The following is an 18,621-nucleotide window of genomic DNA, read 5'->3' as shown; positions in this document are numbered from 1 at the left end:
TTTCCCTGGCGGTGCAGCTGCCCAGGGTGTAGGGTGTGTGCGTTGAAGTTCACTGGGGAGGTCTTTTGGGTCTAGGGTCTTAGGTTTTCAGAATTCCTTTTTCCAAAGCTTCAGGCTGATTTCGGAGTATGCCTACAACAAACGTTCTTAATAGATGTTAGTCTTTTTTTTTTTTTTTTTATTTAAAGAAAAGGAAACAAAAAAATACATGGAGATTAAAAAAAAGGGTAGAAATAATACAAAATTACAGAAAAACAAACGGTAAGAAATTGCTGGTTGATAAGTTACACATTGTCATCTTAGAAATAGCTGTTCAGGTTATAGAATTAAAGTATTTAGAATGACATTCAAAAAGTGACACTACAAACCGTTCTGCTCTATGATCGAACAAAAGCTCAGTAATATGGTTATCAGTCCTACACATTTGTTTTACATCTCAAAGAGGGTAAGATTAAACATATCAAAACAGAACAGAACATTTAAAAAAAAACAGTTTAAAGAAATACAGATTTCAAAGCAAGTCCATTGGAGATCTTCATTATCTAACTATCTCTAGTTTCTTACAAATAGTTGTCCCTATCTTCACCCACTTTATATACTTATTGCATATTATAGAACTAATCAAATCATTACAGGATGATGAAGGCTTTTTAGGTCCTCAAGTTCCAAATTAGGGAAGACAATAGTAACTACTATCACATCTCTCATTCTCTTTGTGATAGCTGGCCCCATCTCTACATATGCTGAAATTGAACTCAAGAAACCAGTCCAATGTCATTCTAATCAGCGAACAATAGATTGCTAGAATTTATATTATAATGCTACAAAATAAGCCTCGGGTTTCTCAGCGTCTCTTCCTCAGAGTATCTGTTCCTTACATCTTGCATTATAGAATCTGTTCCCGTAAATAATTAAAAAAAAACCCATGTGTGAATTTCTACATATATATCTATCCTCTCTGTATTATAGGGAAAACCAAGTCATAGCAAGACAGCAAAACAATTTCCTAGAAAAACATGCAATGGATAAGACATATAAGACCACAATATAAATGATCTTCCGTAGCTACTATGTTTTCTCTTGTTATTTTCAATAGATTTGTCCACAACACTGGCTTATTATAGTTAAACATAGTATCACCTATTTTTATAAAAACTTAACTTTGACAGCATTGTAGGATTTGAGAGCTGTTACTAATTAATACCTGTATGGATATCCTTTACATCTTGTCATCCTCAGAGTAGTTGCCTCTACTTTTAGGGTTGATACTAACAAGCATACCAATTTCAAATAAAATCAGCCAAGGCCAACCCATAGTCTTATGATTCAGATTCAATTAAGATCAGTCAAAGTAAGACAATGTAAGAAATACAGGATTTCAGTTTAAGTTAATAGGAAAGTAAGGATAGTTACCATGGTATAACCTGCTATTTTTGGGTCAAGATGTCTGTGCCCTCAAATCTGACATGAGTGGACAGACCAGAACAAATTAAATTCAAACTAAATATGGCAATAGGACTACTGTGTCTTTTAAATCGTTATATACCATTAACAATGACCTCTGCCTTTTTTTTTAAATATAGTTTCAGAGCTGTCTATACTAAAGACTATAGCTTACCGTCTCTGCCTCATGTCTGCTACTCCACTTTTCTGCTATAATTTGTCCACCTTATTCCCTCATTCCATTGTCTTCCCCATTCACTGAGGCCTTTCTGCCACTGTTGCTGGAATCCTGGTATCTCTTCCTCTCTTTCTCTGTAATGTCCTTCAGCGTTCTCTGTAGGGTTGGATTGGTGACCACGAACTCCCACAGTTCCTCCTTGTCTTGAAAATATCTTATTTCTTCATTAATTTTTAGAGAGAGTTTTGATGGGTATATGAACTTTGGTTGCATATTTTTTTCTTTCAGGACTTGGAATATTTCTCCCCACTCCCTTCTTGACTTAAGAGTTTGTGTTGATAAGTCTGCTGTTATTTTGATAGTTTTCCCATTGTAGGTAATCTGCATCTTTTCTCTGGCTGCTTTTAATATTCTGCTCTTGTGGTGGATTTCTGGAATCTTGATTATTATATGTCCAAGCGTAGATCTGTTTTGGTTGTAGGTAGCTGGTGTTCTGTATGCCTCTTTTATCTGGATATCATTTCTTTTTGCTATACCTGGGAAATTTTGCTTTAATATATTTGTGAATATTTTTTGTATTTCATTTTTGGTTGTTCCTGCTTCCTCACTCACATTCTTTATTCTTAAGTTATGTATCTTTTTGTCATCTTCCAGTTTTTGAATTGCTTCTTTCTGGTTCCTTGTTATTTTTAAGAGGCTTTTTCTTTCACGATGATATGCCATAAATCTCTCTTCAAGTTTCAGAAGGCTGTCTTTAGTTTCTGTCAAGGCATTTTGCCAGTGTTCAATGGAGTTTTTAGTTTCCTGGTATTCTCTTTGGATCTGTTTCATGTATTCTAAGTTATGTTTAAATTCTTCTTCAGAAGTTTCTCTTTCTTTTCTGATTTCCTCAGTTCTTCCATCTGTGTTCTCTTGGGCGGGGCTTGTCATTTCTTTAATTAATCTCTTTATATCTTGCCTCACTTGGATCAGGAGTACAGCTTTAAATTCCTCTATGAGATCATGTAGGTACTTTTTAATTTCGGCTGATGCTGTGTCGAGCAGTGGATGGTTACTGTGCTTGTTCTCTTCAGTGTTTACTTCTCCTGGACTTATTTTCTCATGTTGGGCAGCTGGGGATTTTTTTTTATTTTTATCTCTTGTCATGTTTCTGGTTTCTTTCAGACTGTTCTGGGGTTCTCTGGTCCTCTTCAAATTGCTTAGGGCCTTTCAGAAGCGTGCTGACTTGAGTTTTTGCTGTCCTCCCCAATTTGCTGTTATCTGGGGTAGGCTGGGATGCAGGGGCGGTACAGGCTAGTCTCCAGCCTCTGTGCCAGTTAATCCGTAAATTAGGCTGTACTTTCTGGATGTCACTGAGTTGTGACTATTTTGTATCCGCTTATTGGGCCCCAAGCAGAGGCTTGGGTTAGCCCCAGTAGCTCCTGCCAGTTCTCTTTGTACCAGAAGCAGCTGACTAATGTCACTATGGCACAGGGTTCTGCCCAAATCCCAGCTGTTCTCTTCCAGACCTCTGCTGTGACAGGAGCACCAGAACAGCAGAACTGCCCAAATCCAAGATGTCTCCCACTAGTTCTCTGTATGGAGCTGAAGCCAGCACGTAATCAGGCTCTGCCCAATTTCAAGATGTCTTCCACCAGCCCTCCCTACAGGGGGACCCGGTGATGTCACCGAGCTGTAGTTTCTGCCCAACACTAAAATGTCTGCCACCAGACTCTGTGTTATTGATGTCCCTGTGGTGGCGGGCACTGTCCAGTTCCAAGATGTTCTCTGGCCAACCCCAGTAGCCGCGGGGTTCCCAGTACTCACCAGAGTCCGGCGCAGGTCCTTGTCCCAGGTCCACCGCACACCAAGCCACCCACCTTTCCCGCACTCCCAGCACAGCGCAGAACGGTGCACAGTGTGCGCTCCCGGCACAGTGCGGAACGGTCAGAAATCTGTGCAGTGTTTGGCTTTGGAACTCCAGAGCCTTTTACGATCTCCTCTGGTACAGTGGTGCAGTCCTGGCTGCTACTCGGAGTCCCGGGTCTCAGTTTCCCGCAGTCACCGAAAGCCAACACAGCTTTTCCTGCTGGGTCCATGGGTCAGTTTGTTGATTTAAAGGTGCGGGATTTGCAGCCTCCCGTTATCAGCGTTCACAGTCTCAGCACGACTTTAAATTCTCCAGCTGCAACCTAGTCTTGGTTAATAAGAATCACTATTGATTTGTCTGGCCCTCTCCATGTTGTCATATTCTAGCTTCTAGTATGATTTCTTTGGAGAGACTCTTCGCTCAATCCCCTAGCAAGCCGCCATTTTGATCGAATCTCAATAGATGTTAGTCTACTTAGGTTCTCTATGTTTTCCTTTGCCTATTTTGGAAATTCAGAAGGAATTTGTTTGTTTTACCTAAATGACTGAATTTTGAAATATAAAATTGCTCATAGGGGCTGGGGATTTAGCTCAGTGGCATAAGCTCCTGCTTTGCAAGAGCATGGTCCTGAGTTTGATCCCCGGTACCAAAAAAAATTTGCTCATAATATCTTTTCTTTCTTTTTTCTTCCTCCCTCCCTTCCTTCTTTCATGGTGGTCCTTGCACCCAGGGCCTCTCTGGTTACATCCCCAGCATTGCTCACGTGGCTGGTAATATTTGGAGGATCTGTAGTCATGTCTGCTCTTTTATTCTGGAGATAAGTAATTTGTGTCTCTCTAGAACCATTTTTGATCATTCTAGATTGAGAATGATCAATTTCATTGTTTTTTTCAGTTAGCTTTGGATTCTCTGGTTTCTCTTTACTTTTTGTTTTTCATTTAGCTGCTTTTTTGGGGGGGGGGGAACTGGGGATTGAACTCACAACCTAGTGCTTGAGAGGCAGGTGCTTATGCCACCGAGCTAAATCCCCAGCCTAGTTGCTTTTCATTCTTCCTCACCTGTATTTGCAGTGGCTTCACTCACCGTGGGCTCCTTTGATCTGTCTCCAGTGGGTCCTACCAAAAACTCACTTTTTCATTAACTGCCTAAGGTAAAGCCTTAGACCGCAGAAGACCTCTCGTCTTCCTTCAGGTCAGCATTTAAAGCTGTCCCTTTCTTCCTGAGCACTGATGTCACTGTAACCCTTGTATATTGATACATTGTGCTTTTCATTTTATGGTTCATATTTTTAAAACATTTCCTTATAAGCTGGAATTGTTTCGTTTCTAAGTAGTTGGGAATATTTTGATTGCTAATGAGAGTGTCAGACAGTGACAGACAGATGAGTGGGAGCTGGAGGAGAGGGGATAAGGGCTTGCATACCACTGCTTAGGGGGCTCTCACCATTCTTGTGACTTTCGAGGGATTGGGCAGTGCTATGAGATTGTTTGTAGCATACAGATTGTTTGAGTCCATTGCCACAGACCGAATCACTGTTGACTGCATGAGGATGAGGCTGAAATGCAGGAGGCTCCCAGAGGAAAGTGGCTAGGACTTGGGTGGTTGTTTCAGAGTAACCACTTAAAAGAATTTACAGTGGGGTTCAGAGAGCCAAGCAGGTGATGCCTTACTGGAGTTTGCATTTCACTGTGGGTGTAGGTGGAGAGTGTGCATGCCAGGACTGAAAGATACAGAAGTCTTTGCCTAGCCCAGATGAAAGGACTGGATCTACACATACTTTTTAAGAATATGTCATTTCAGTATTTCCTAGAGATTGATAGTTTTGTGTAAATACTTGTTAATTCTCTCCATATACTTTTCACTACCAAGGATAAAGTAAACAATTTCTGTTAAAAAGGTCAGGGCCTTTGACAAAATGATCAGAACTGAGTAGAGTGATAAAGTCAGCTTCTCTTTGTATCTGCAAGTGTCTTAATTGGACGTGGAAATGACTCCTGGAAGCTTTCTTGTCACGAAGAGTAGGAGTTAGGACACCATGAGCCGGTGCACTAAGGAGGCGTTTACATTTTGAGGGGGTTGTGAAAAGAAACAAGCGTGTCACAGAGCTGTCTGGCTCTTTGTAGAAAAAGCTTGCTGCGCCCTGATTTAGAGCAGGAACTTGTTCATCTGTAGGCAGAACTTCACCCTTGTGGGCCCCTTCACACACTGAGCAGGGGCCACGTGTCACCTTCTCAGCCAAAGTGCTGGCTCAGGCTCCTTCCTCACTGATCTATGGGTCTTGTGGGGATTTGGTGTCTGTCTCCACTCGAGGGTGTGCAGAGAAGATTACTGATAAACACTGTCCATTCCATCTTCTGTAACAGTGTTCTTCAGAGCAACAAATGGCACTTCAGGTGTGGTTCTGTCCTATGTATGGGTCACAGTTAGTATTTAGACACACTATATCTTAACTTTGAAAAACTTGACAACACTTACATTTTGAATTGTGTATGTACACAGTAATTGAATGTTGATGTAACTGTTTTGTAGGATGACTGTCTTTTGAAAGTGTGGTACCCCACGACTGGTTGGAAGTCTTCAATCGTACCTCAGGACCATCACGAAGTGAAACGGAGGCAGTCCTCCACCCAGTTCTCCTTCGTTTACTTGGCACATCCTCGAGCAGTGACAGGCTTTTCCTGGCGTAAAACCAGCAAGTATATGCCCAGGTAAGATGTACATGTCATGGCACTTTAATTGTATGCTTACATGTTTATAGCAATACTACAAGTAAAACCCATATCCAGCTTTCTGAATTGAAGCCCAGCTGTTGTCACTAGCTTTGTGAGCTTGGAACTTTTTTGTCTTTTTGAGATAGGGTCTTACTATGCAGGTTAGGCTGGCCTTGCACTCCCTCTGTAGTTCAAGCTGGTCTTGAACTTGCAACAGTTCTCTTGTCTCAGCCTCTTGAATTTAGGGATTACAGGCGTGCACCACCATGCCTAGCTTTGTGATTCATTTTTAAGTGCTATCTCAGCTTTCTCCTCTGTAGGGTGTGTAGGGTAGCAAGCACTGCTTCAGAGTTGTGGTGAAACTAAAGTGCCTTTGTGAGTCTGAAGTGTTCCGCACAGTGTGTGCCGGGTAGTGCTGGCTGGTACCTGGGGTAGTAGCTACAGGGCCAGAAGAGTGTGTTTGCAAGTGACAAGAAAGCATACATTGAGCACAAGTAACATGGCCAAAAACTGTCAACGGTATGTAGGCTGATAGACATGTGGTAGTGGGAAAAGTGGCCAGCTTGTGCTTTTCTGATCTTAGACCCAACAGTGGGACCTTTTTAAAGGATTTTTTTTTAAAAAGATTTTTATCAGTGTTCCATTAAATGCCATGTTCTCCCCATGCTAATCACAAGCTGTTCCTTTTTAAAATTTCTTTTTCTTTGAGACAGTGTCTTCCTGTTCTTCCCAGCTGATCCAAACTTGGGCTCAAGTAAACCTCCAGCTGTACCCTACCATGCTGGGTTACAAGCGTGCTCCACCATGCTTGTTTCAAAGTGTTCTTTGTTGTCGTTCAGTGTCCCTGGGGAATTGGGTCTGGGATTCCCTGAAGGTGCTACAATCATCAGATGCTCATGTTCTTTATATCAAATGGTGCAGTGTTTACATCACACACCTCCTCCCATTATTGTAAATCACCTCTAGACTACTTGTAATACCTAGTACAGTCTCAGTGCTATGAAAATCAGTGTTACACTGTATCATTTAGGGAATGAATGTTTATTTGCATCTATTGAAAACATTTGTGCAGTAGTTTTTAAACTTTTAATTGAGTCAAATTCTATGTAAGCTTTTTTTTGGGGTGCTGGGAATTGAACTCATGCCAGGTAGGCGCTGTGCCATTGAGCCATATCCCTGGCTATGTAAGCATTTTTAAAGGAAAAAAGATGTTTTTGTTCCTCACCAAGGAGCATCAATCCCTAGCTGCTTAAGGGAGAATGTGTGTCGCTTCCTACTGCACAAAGTGGCAGAACATTCATTGGCACAGCCTCTCCTAGCAGTTAAGAGTGCTTCAGCTTCTTCATGCTATGACATTTGTACTTACTTTAACTGAGGGTACATTGATTTGCAGTTTGCAATGATGTCCTCTTTACAGCTTAATGATGAAGATGTGTCTTTAGCTATTTGTAACTGTTTGGATTATGGTAAACTGCTGCTGTAAGCCAGATCATTTAATTGGCATTGAATGATCTTTTTCTAGGACTACACTGTAGCTTACAGTGGTTATGCTTTCTTGTGCTGCCTAGTTTTGTTTAGAAGATGCTGATACTGCATCTGCCAAGCTCTAGTTTTCAAGTAGCACGTGCACAGACACGCATTTCTTTCTGTTGCTTTTGTCCTGACCATATCCTGATCTTCATGATGCATGCGGTGACTTTGTACTCTATGATTTCAAGCTCTTCGATTGGTTACTGTTTTATGCTAATGTCCTCCTTATGTATGATGAACCAATATTAATAGTCTTTAATTAATTGGTGGTATTTCTTCCATAGCAACTGCTGCTCAATTCTTTTGTTGTCAGGGGCTCTGTCTGTAACGTGTTACTAACTTCATGCCATGATGGTGTGTGCCGGCTCTGGGCAGAAACCCTCCTGCCAGAAGACTGTCTTATGGGTGAGCAGATCTGTGAGACCACCACTTCCAGCGTCGCCAGCCCTCTCTCTCATGCTGGAAGGCACAAAGACAGGATCCAGCATGCTCTGGAGGTATTGTTGTTTAAGATGAGCTGGGAGGTCACAGCCTAGGGGCAGATGGTGTGTGGTTCACGTAGGATGGCGTTTGCAGCGGTAGCTCTCATTGATGCTTGTGGGGCAGCTATATAACCAGTGCAAAAGAGTGGTCATTTCAGAGGTGTAGTCCGAGGGAGCAGCATAATAGTAATCTCTCATTGCATGTTAGGGTGCCAAGATCTGTAGGAGTACGTGGCTTTGATTAGGGAAAGTCTGAAGGTCTTAATAACTTGTGATCAAATCTGATTTTGGTTTCATGAAGATTAATTTACTGTTTTAGGCAGGTCATTTTGTTTTGTTTTGTTTTTGAGACAGAGTCTTACTGTGAAGTTCGCACTGGCCTTGACTAACTATGTAGCCCAAGCTGGTCTCAGACTCATAGCAATCCTCCTGCTTCAGCCTTCCAAGTGCTAGCATGACAGGTGTGCACCACCATGCCAAGCTAAATTTTACTGTTATTTTAATTAAAATGATTATTTTTCTTAAGAATAGTTATTAAAACAGAAAATATTGGTATATATTTTTCATAGTTAAATATTTTGAAAGTGAAATAATTTGCATTTTTAAAATGTAGCATGAAATGTAGCATGAAATGACAGTGCTTTATAAGAAATTAGATTATTTATAATATAGCGTAAAGCACTGTCCTTAGTGTGATTAAGAAATAAAACAAAATGAACAGAATTTCCAGAAATTTTTGATAGTAAGCATAGGCTAATTTTTCCTTTTAATTGTTTCTGCTACATGAGGAATATATGCATGTTTTTAGGATTAGATTAAAGAAAGGAAAAAAAAGCTGTGAAATTTATAATCTAACCATTCTAGTCATGTGTGTATATAAATTTTTCTTTATAAGATTGAGGTTCTGTCAAATAGAAATTACTGTAACTTGCTTTGATATATTTCATGTGCTCTAATGTCTCTCTCCATTACTGATTACATGTGTACATTGTCTGTTTACCTTAATGTTTCATGGTTGTGTGGCCACACTTTGTTGCTTTGCTGCCAAGCAGAAAAACTTCACAAGTTCAGTAGCTTGAGGGTATGGTCCTTTCAGGTTTTCTGTAAAGCAGGCAGCTCTGTGTCACTGGGCACTGTTTGTACTGTTTTTCAATATTGAAGTCATAAAGAGAATTAAAAGTACAGGTCAGAACACCTCAAATTGTCTTTTGATCCTGAAAAATAGTGGATCAAAGGGTTAACTAGATTCTTAAGATCATTTATATATACTTCTATAAATTTAATTTCCCAATTACATGTAAGACTTAGGAGACTGAGGTTTTAGACAACTTTCTATCCTACAATAAATTGCTTCTCAAATGATTTTGTATTACCAGCTAGTACATAAAATAAAACAAACGATTATTGTATTACCAGCTGGTATATAAAATAATACAAAAACATAAATAAACATGTAATCAATGATTTGACAGGTTTTTTTTTTACTGTCTTGTAATAGTGTTATTAATAATATTTAGATGAGTTTTAAAAGAAAAAGGTCACTTATCTGACTCAGGAACTGTTTTACTTTCTAGTATCCTCTCCTATATAACTCCTAACTGCTGGGTCTATATAACGGTATATTCTTAAATTATTCTTTTTGTTTCTAAGAGAAAATAATCAGCCATTGTTAGATTAACCTTGCCAGTCTAGTTTAAAATCATGGTACATGTTAAAAACCTATTGAAGCTAGGCATGGTAGTGAATGCCTATAGTTCTAGCACTCAGAAAGCTGAAGCTGGAGGATCTCCACAAGTGAGACCTTGTTTGTATCAAAAAACAAAGAGAACAAAACAAAAAAAATCTATTGAAATAATTCACTGGGCAATTTGGACCCAGGAGGTCTAAAAAATAAGCAGCTCCATAGGAGACTGTATCTTTGAACTGACACTGTTTTCTATAGGAAAAGGCATTAAAATTGAAATTGAAGAAGTCCAGAATGTTACTTTACTGGAGAGAGAATTGATATGTGTTATAATCTTTTTAAGTGACTGGGGAGCACAGTAGAAGGAAGGGGGATTATTGTAGAAGATGGCATTGGGGTGACAGACTGAGGGAGTGGTGCTGTGGGTGGGGTCATGCTGTGGAAGGAAGGTCACCCAGGTGACACTTGGCCCGGCCCAGGTACCCCATGCAGAGGCACGTGAGCCGAGGTCTCAGTTTGCATCAGCCCTGTGAGGAGGCCTTCCTTGGTGCTGACTCTTAGCAAGTAGGTTCTTAACGGTACTCGGTCTACAGGGAGGAAAATCTTAAAGTCCTTGATAGTTTAGAGTTCTTTAGGGACGGGTTCAGAGGTGGAGTGTTTGTCTGGCATGCAGGAGGTAACAGAATCCATATCTAGTACCACAAAAAGAGTTTTCCGCTTGGCATTTAATAACTTCGTGGAGTCGGGCTCAGCAGCTGTCCTTCTGATTTAGACGATACACCATTTGAAGAATTTGCGGAAGGGACAGCGGAGATCTTCTGTCCTAGTCACTCACACTGAGCTGATGCCCGACCAGACGGCCACGCATGAAGTCCAGAGACACATTTCCCACCATGCTAACGCCCTGTGCCACTTCCACATTGCTGCGAGCGTCAACCCCGCCACAGGTTAGGGACGGCGCATTTTCTTTCTTGTAAATATGCTGAAATAAATGTACATTGGAGAGTGGGGCTGATTTTATTCTCACCAGTCTCATAAGTGTATGTTATTTTATGTCACCTTCTAAATACTTCTTAATCGGAATGGGGACACAATATTTGGTACCATTACTTACATTGGAACTGTGATTCTCAAGATATGACTTCTTTTTCTTTTTTTTATAGGTGATCTCATGAGATTTTATTTTATTATATACTTTTAAATGAGATTTTATTAATACATTTTAGATATATTTAATGATCATATTCCTTATGGGCAGTTTGTTCTTGTACATAATATAACTTGTCTCTTTTTTCCCACTCCCCTGCCCTCCCTTTAATTCATCATCTCTCCCCATTTATAAAAACTTTGTTTCCATTTTTTTCGGCTTTCCTCATTTTTTCTTTTCCTTTCTTTTCTCTCCCCTTCTTTGTGCCCTTTCCATTTGAACATTTTCTTCCTGTTTCACAGTATGTGAAATAGTATATGTTTTGGTCCTTATTTATACACAAACAATGTGGTATTTACACCTGGGTGCCTAATTTATTTCACTTAAGATTATGGTTTCAAGGTGCATCCATTTACTAAAATATTTCAAGCTTACCCTTCTTTATGACAGAGTGGTACTCTACTTTATGAAAAAATCTACGTCTGCTTTATCCAGTCATTGGTTGATAGGCATTTGGGCTGTTGCCAAGATTTGTCCTTTACAAACTGTGCCACTGTGAATATGGTTATGCATGTATTGCTGTGGTATGATGCTTTTAATTCTTTCAGGAAGATACCAAGGAGGGAAATAGCTAGTCAAATGGAACCTCTATTCCTAGTTTCTTTCTTTTCTTTTTTTTTAATTTAAAACAGCAGCAACAAAAAAGAATAAAAATTACGATAATAGAATTTCAAAACAAAATAATAGGAAATTAATACTGGTTAATATATTGCATATTGTTATCTTCAGAGTACAGATTACAAGATTTAGGCATAAAAATGATCAAACAATAAAACAAAGCACAAGCTGATGTCGATGTCGCTCCCGGCCTGCAGGAAGAACACGCGACAGATTCTGATAGTGTGCAACCTTGCCTTTATTTGTCTCCACGTGGGCCCCGCGAGGCCTCCTCTCTGCCACCAGCCCTTTCTCGCCGGTGGACTTTCTCTATCCCTCTTTGTGCTTCCTCTCGTGGCGGGAAAGGCATTCACTTTTATAGGGCAACAGTAGCCAATCAGTTCAAAGCGCGCGATGCGGGCTGACTGGCTAACATCAGCTGTTGCTAGGCAGACTATCTTACAGAGCGGGTTGTTTAAGTCGCCAGCACAATCAGGGGGCAGGAAGCAGGCGCCAACTTGACTCACTCGATGGGAGGGGCAATCTAGCTCAGGCTCCGCTCCCACCCACAGGCCCTACGTCCGCCAAGTAAGGCGACTGGTGTAGGCGGCTCCCAACATCTCCCCCTATTTTATTTACTTTGAATGAATGTATGCATCGCAGCCCGCCCTGGATCGAGTGCAGAGGCTTATGCCCTGTGTTGAGGCCCACCGTAGGCCCTTGGCTTGGACCCTGGTCGGCCGCCCCCGGGTCTGCCAAGGCCTTGAGACCCTCGTCCTTTTTCCAGGGCCAGGAGTGAACTGGACGGAACCTGGATGCACATAGGCATGCACTCATGCCCCTCCGTGTGATCCCCTCGGAGAGGCATCTAGATCTGGGCAGATTCTAGTAATCCAGCGGCTTTCGTGCGCCATGGGGTAGGGCCTGGCTTAGGTCGAGTCATGCTGGGGAGGCACGCTCTTACCCGTCATTGACTCACCTACCCTGCTGTGTGGTGTCATTAGGGAAGGAATGCGGAAGACCCGCCACACCTAGACCCGGTCGTAGGCCAGTCGAGCGAGCCATGCGTAAGCCTGGGGGTCATTGTGCCCATCACGGGCTGCTGCCAGGGCCGCATGGGCAACCAGGCGTACTTGACGCCAGGCCGCCGCAAGGCGCCCATTAATAAATGATGTAACCCATCGGAGCAAGAATGGTCCTACAAGTAAGAGCAGAAGCAAGGAGCACAGGGGACCTAACAATGGTAAAACATAGGGGAGCAAGCCATTCCAGGCTCCCCAAAAAGGGATTGTCCTGCAGTTCTTTTAGGGCTCATCTTGTTGTTGGGTCTGCGGTTGGCCCCTGGTGGAACAGGCCTGATCTTCAGTCGAGGGACTTGTCGCGTCAACCTCTCTGGGACCCACAGTGGTTCTCGTCTCGATTCCTGCAGAAAAACACAAACCGCGCCTCGGTTCCAGCTAACCACCGGATCCGGGCCCATCCATTGTCATGCCATAGATAACCGTGCCTTTGGAGGCAGGCCTTGGCTTACTCCCCCTTTTTGTTTTTTATTTTTTATTTTTTATTTTTTTTTTTATTTTTGGTCTTTTTCGTTTTTTTTTTTTTTTTTTTTTTTTTATCGGTGCCAGGGATCGAACTCGTGATTGCCTGCTTACAAGGCAGGCGCTTATGCCGCTGAGCTAAATCCCCAGCCCCCGTTTCCTCGACCGGCGTTTTTCTCAGCCTGCTCGGCAGAGTAGCCGCCCATGAAAATACCGTCCGCCCCGCAGCGCAACGTCATAGGACGGCGGTCGCGACAGAGTGGAACGGGGCGTCACTTCCTGTGCCGGCTGAGAGAAGGGAGGGTTCCCTGTAGCGGCCTCTCGGCGGGGAGCCGCTTTTGGAGAAGAGCTCCAGGGCGGAGCGGATGGCTCTCTATCTCCTCCCCGCCAGAGAGCGCTCGGGGGCCCTTTTTTCTCTCTCTGCTTTTTTCGAGCGGCGCACGCACACAATTCGCGGCGCAACTCGGCATAGGAGTCAAGGCACGCATGTATCATTTCCCACAGGGGGCGAATAGCCGGCGAAATATCGCCTCCCAATTCCGCCGAGGCGAGGTCCCCGCCTAACTTGTCCCATGACGGCAGGTTTAAATGCCCTGTGGGTAAAAACCAGGGAGCCACCCTATCTACCTCTGCTATGAATAGTTTCAGTGTTTTTTGACCTACCCTGAGGTCTCTAGCTTTTAAAAGCTTCCTAAGGGCCTTTACCAAGGGCCGCGCCTCCGCGCTCGGTAAATTACCCATCCTCAACCTCTAAGGGCTGTAACTCACCGCGTGTGACTTAAAGAACCCGTCACCTACGCGTGAGCCTGAGGGGAGTCTAAAAGCCCTGTAGGTGCGTGCCACCCAGAGCCCAGGCTTATCCCCAACTCACCTGTCCGGCAGCACCACGCTGGAGCGTTGCACACCACCGCCGTGTCTCGGGGTTGATCAGTCCCCGTACGGGCCACCAAATGTCGATGTCGCTCCCGGCCTGCAGGAAGAACACGCGACAGATTCTGATAGTGTGCAACCTTGCCTTTATTTGTCTCCACGTGGGCCCCGCGAGGCCTCCTCTCTGCCACCAGCCCTTTCTTGCCGGTGGACTTTCTCTATCCCTCTTTGTGCTTCCTCTCGTGGCGGGAAAGGCATTCACTTTTATAGGGCAACAGTAGCCAATCAGTTCAAAGCGCGCGATGCGGGCTGACTGGCTAACATCAGCTGTTGCTAGGCAGACTATCTTACAGAGCGGGTTGTTTAAGTCGCCAGCACAATCAGGGGGCAGGAAGCAGGCGCCAACTTGACTCACTCGATGGGAGGGGCAATCTAGCTCAGGCTCCGCTCCCACCCACAGGCCCTGCATCCGCCAAGTAAGGCGACCGGTGTAGGCGGCTCCCAACAAGCTGATCTTTTTGATGAACTAACAGATTAGTGGACTTATCTGTCGTATATGTGTGTGTGTGTATATATATAGTTGTCCATTCCATCAGATATGGCAAAATCAAACCAAAGCAAAACAGAATAAAACCAGTCAAAATAAAATATTCAATAAACCAAAACAGTTAATTGGAACAAAACAAAACAGAATAATACGGGATTTCAAAAACTAGATAGAAGGAAATTCCCCATGGTTGCTATATTGTATACTGTTATGCTTCTTATGGATGCTCAGACCGCCAGCCTCAGGCCTGCAAAGTCAAACAACCGATATAAACCTTGAGTTGCTTTGTGTACCTCAGTTGCTATCAACTCAGCCTGTCCTTCAAACCAGCCGGTGGCTTTCAGGGGAATGGAGGTGTTGGTGATTCTTAGCCCACGCCCCGGCAGGCTCACGGGAAGGCATTATCTCCCTGTTCTCTTCCTGGTCCCCACATGGCCTGCACAGTTTACCAGAATACTGGCTGGTTGGCTGGTTGGGTCAGCTCCTCCCAGACCCGGTGTGGCCCTCGACCTGTATTTTTATAAGCATAGTCACATTTCATTGAAATGGAGGTCTGTTGTGACAGAATGTGGAGGAGTTTTTGAATGTTTGCTTGTACAAAGACAGTGTTGAGGAGGTGCAGAAGCGGTTCTTAGCAGTGACTCTGGGTATGTGCTGTCCAGGACAGTGGCTTCCCCTCCTGAAGCTGTTGGAGCACTGGCAGTATAGCCAAGCCAGTGGAGATGTGCTGTGAAGTACCAGTGGGGTACTTACGGCTTTGTATAACAAGCATGTGAAATCTCTTGCTAGCAATTTCATTTCTTGCTGGTGGAGAAGCAGGAGGCTGGAGCAGGTCCTGCCCTGCAGCCCTTTGCAGTCAGGACTTGCTTTCTGCTTGTCCTGGCCTGAGGTGCCCAGATGGAGTGATCTGAGGCTGTGGCTGTTGGCTCTGGGTGAGCGATGGCTGGGCTCTGAGGTTGACTTTCAGACCAAGATTCTGGTTCATCTGGTGAAGATGACATGCGGTGGGTGCTTGACAGAGAAAGGTGTACTCTCTTGAGCACACAGTGCTTGCAGTGTGAGATTAGGGTGTGCACTTAGACTTGGATGCATGGGAGGGTATGCAGAGGAAAATGAAACCTGTGATTGTCTTGAGGCAGCTTCGGCAACAGCTGAAGCTGTTGGGATACTGCATTTTATCCAGATTAAAAAATTTTCAGAAATAAAAGTTCTGTTAAATCATGGATCAAAGAGAAGGCCACTGACTGAATTCAGTCCCCTTTCCCTGCTGAGGATTGGATCCATTGGAGCTGAACTCTGTCACCAGCCTTTTAAATTTTTAAAATTTTGATTCAAGGTTTTGCTAAATTGTTCAGACTGGCCATGAACATGGAATCCTTCTATCTCAGCCTGGGTGAGGCTCACTGTAGCCTCAGTGGCTGAGGCTCACTGTAGACTCAGTGGCTGAGGCTACAGGTGTACACTACTGTGTTCAGCCATAATGTGTTTTCTGATAAAAGAAAATTGTCTGCATAATCATAGTACTGTTATGGGATGCACAGAACATGGATAAATAGTGTCATATGATACTCATATTTAAATTCAGACTCTTCTAAAACTGCATTTTATTACCATTTTTCTTTAAACTGTAATCTGCATCAGTCCCTTGTCAAAAAAGTGTGAGTTTCAATATTGTTTTTCAGTTTTCTTCTAGAATTTCTTCTTTTAGAATGTTTTTCACTCTTGAGCATTTGTCCATCTTGACTTGGGTTCAGCATTTCTAGTGTACACAGATCCATAGGTAATGTGGTGTTTTACAGAATCGTTAATTTCCAACTCTTATTTTATATGATTTATTTCATCTTTACCATAAAATCAGAATTATCATCTAGGAATTGCAAAGAAGCATGTAGAGCATTAATACTGCTATTAATTATAGAATGCATTGTTCACTATGTAGATTGAAATTAAAGGGGTTGTTTTGACTTAGGCAGTTTTATGTGGATTATTCTGTATCATGTCTGTCATGTACTTCAGTGGAGAGGTACTGCTGTGCTTCTGAGTGTGCCTTCCCTTCCTCCAGGTGTTTTCCTTCAGACATCCCCACAGTCACAGTAACACAGGGAGTTGCACTTCCAGGGCCTTCGTGTGGATGCCACAGTTGTGAACGGCATGTGCAGCTGCTTTACTCCTGTGCACGCCTGTGTGCACGTATGTTCCCGCTGTGGGAATGGAAGTTTCTCCTTGTGTTTTCAGACCAGGATGCACTTGGCACAGCGTGTCCCTCACACACTCAGCAGGCGTCTCCTGTGCAGGAGGACATTCACTCGCAGGATGGGAACACTATCAGCCTGTCTGAGAGAAGTAAAAGCGCTCTCCTAATACTGACACGAATTTATATTTAAGCTTCTCTGGCTATTTCTTGTTTCATTGCTTTTCTTCTGCCTTTCCTTTCTCATCCTTCTGTCCTCAAAACAGGATTCAGAAAAAACTTACGTATTGGTATGTTTAGTTTTTAAGTTAGTACTGCAATTTCATAGAGTGTGTGCCATTAGTTCTTCAAATTTCTAGTTACCATGAAACTCAGTTAAAGATTTGACAGATCTTGCTACAGTCATGTCGACTTGTTGTTTGGCACCTTTTCTGCATATGTATAGAACTAGTTATTATCAGCATTTGTTATATTTTTAAAGAAACTAAAGAATCATGTTGGAATCTACTGTTCTTTGTTTCTGCAGATATCCCAAATGCCCTGGTTGGCACTGCATTTAACATTGATGATGGAAATGGGGGGTTTGTTGTTCATTGGTTAAACAACAAGGAGTTTCATTTTACATCTTCAACTGAAATATTCATGCATCAGTTGCGAAAACTTTCTGAAAAACATTTAGATCATGAAAGTGATGATGCAGACAGAGAAGATGAGGCACGTTCACAAGAGGAAAGGGAGCGGGGCTTGCGCATGAAGCTAGACCATGGTTAGTAACCCGTGCCCAGAGCGTTCTGTTTCTGAGGTCTGCATGTTGCTGTGTTTCTTATAGTTTGGTGCCCTCCCTGCTTGTCGTCCTCTTCATGTTTCGTAGCCCGTAGTGACATACCAAGCACCTAGCATGGGCCAGGCACTGTGCCGGGTCCTGCAGACATCACTGCACTGTGTGTGTGTGTGTGGATGTGTGTATATCTGTGTGTACGCGTGCATACGTGTGTGTGTGTGTGTGTGTGTGTGTGTGTGTGTGTTTTGTGGTTCTGGACACTGAACCCAGGTCTTACATAATACATGACTATGGAAGCCATATCATTTTTGGGGTAACAGGATTTGCTAAACATAACATTAAAAATGTAAGTGAAATCTTGGTTTATCTAAGAGTAATAAATGAAGTAATTTTCAGTTCAAATAAGAAAACAGTTTTCTTGACCATAAATTGGAAAGGGGTTTATAGTATCCGAAGATCTTACGCTATTTGTAGTCCAATATGTAAATTATCTTTATAGTATTATTTAGGGTACATTCTGATAAATGTCTTTTCCAATTCAGAATTATCACTGGATAGAGAATCGGAGGGAGGCACAGGCTCATCAGAGCATGAAGATGGAGAGCGTGAGGGCAGCCCAAGGGCCTGCTCCCGGCCCAGCATCCCAGTGCCCCTGCCCACAGTCCTGCTGGACCGCAAGATGGAGATGCTGCTGACAGAGTGGAATAAGAACCCTGACATGCTCTTTACCATACACCCTGTAGACGGCACCTTTCTAGTGTGGCACGTAAAGTATTTGGATGAATATAACCCTGGGATATTTAGACAAGTCCAGGTATATTTCCAGATGAAGCAATTACTACATTTCTTTGGGAAATAGATACCATGTAGATTTAGGAGGTTTTCAGAATTACTAAAAAATCTTATTTTTGATAAATAACTAAGAAAAGAATACTTACTTTTCCCAAGGGGCTCAGTGACCATACATCCTGCAGACCTAGTTCAAGAAAGTGAATTTTGGATTTTTTGGT

At 42.8% G+C, this 18,621-nt stretch overlaps 1 protein-coding gene across 4 annotated transcripts in view; it reads left to right on the top strand.

Moving 5' to 3' along the window:
• Positions 1–18,621, top strand: part of Dmxl2 (Dmx like 2) — a 133,564-nt gene that overhangs the window by 57,094 nt on the left and 57,849 nt on the right. For all 4 annotated transcript variants that reach the window (XM_063248726.1, XM_063248739.1, XM_063248734.1 and 1 more), the window contains 5 exons: positions 6,000–6,178; positions 8,025–8,208; positions 10,650–10,824; positions 17,357–17,596; positions 18,154–18,425. In XM_063248726.1, coding sequence (XP_063104796.1) covers positions 6,000–6,178; positions 8,025–8,208; positions 10,650–10,824; positions 17,357–17,596; positions 18,154–18,425 — 1,050 coding nt within the window. The remainder of the gene's footprint in view (positions 1–5,999; positions 6,179–8,024; positions 8,209–10,649; positions 10,825–17,356; positions 17,597–18,153; positions 18,426–18,621) is intronic.

Source organism: Cavia porcellus, unplaced genomic scaffold, assembly GCF_034190915.1.
Source record: "Cavia porcellus strain 051 isolate PalLab524CR breed Dunkin Hartley unplaced genomic scaffold, mCavPor4.1 scaffold_1, whole genome shotgun sequence".
NCBI lineage: Eukaryota > Metazoa > Chordata > Mammalia > Rodentia > Caviidae > Cavia > Cavia porcellus.
This window is presented reverse-complemented; position numbering and strand designations above follow the sequence as displayed.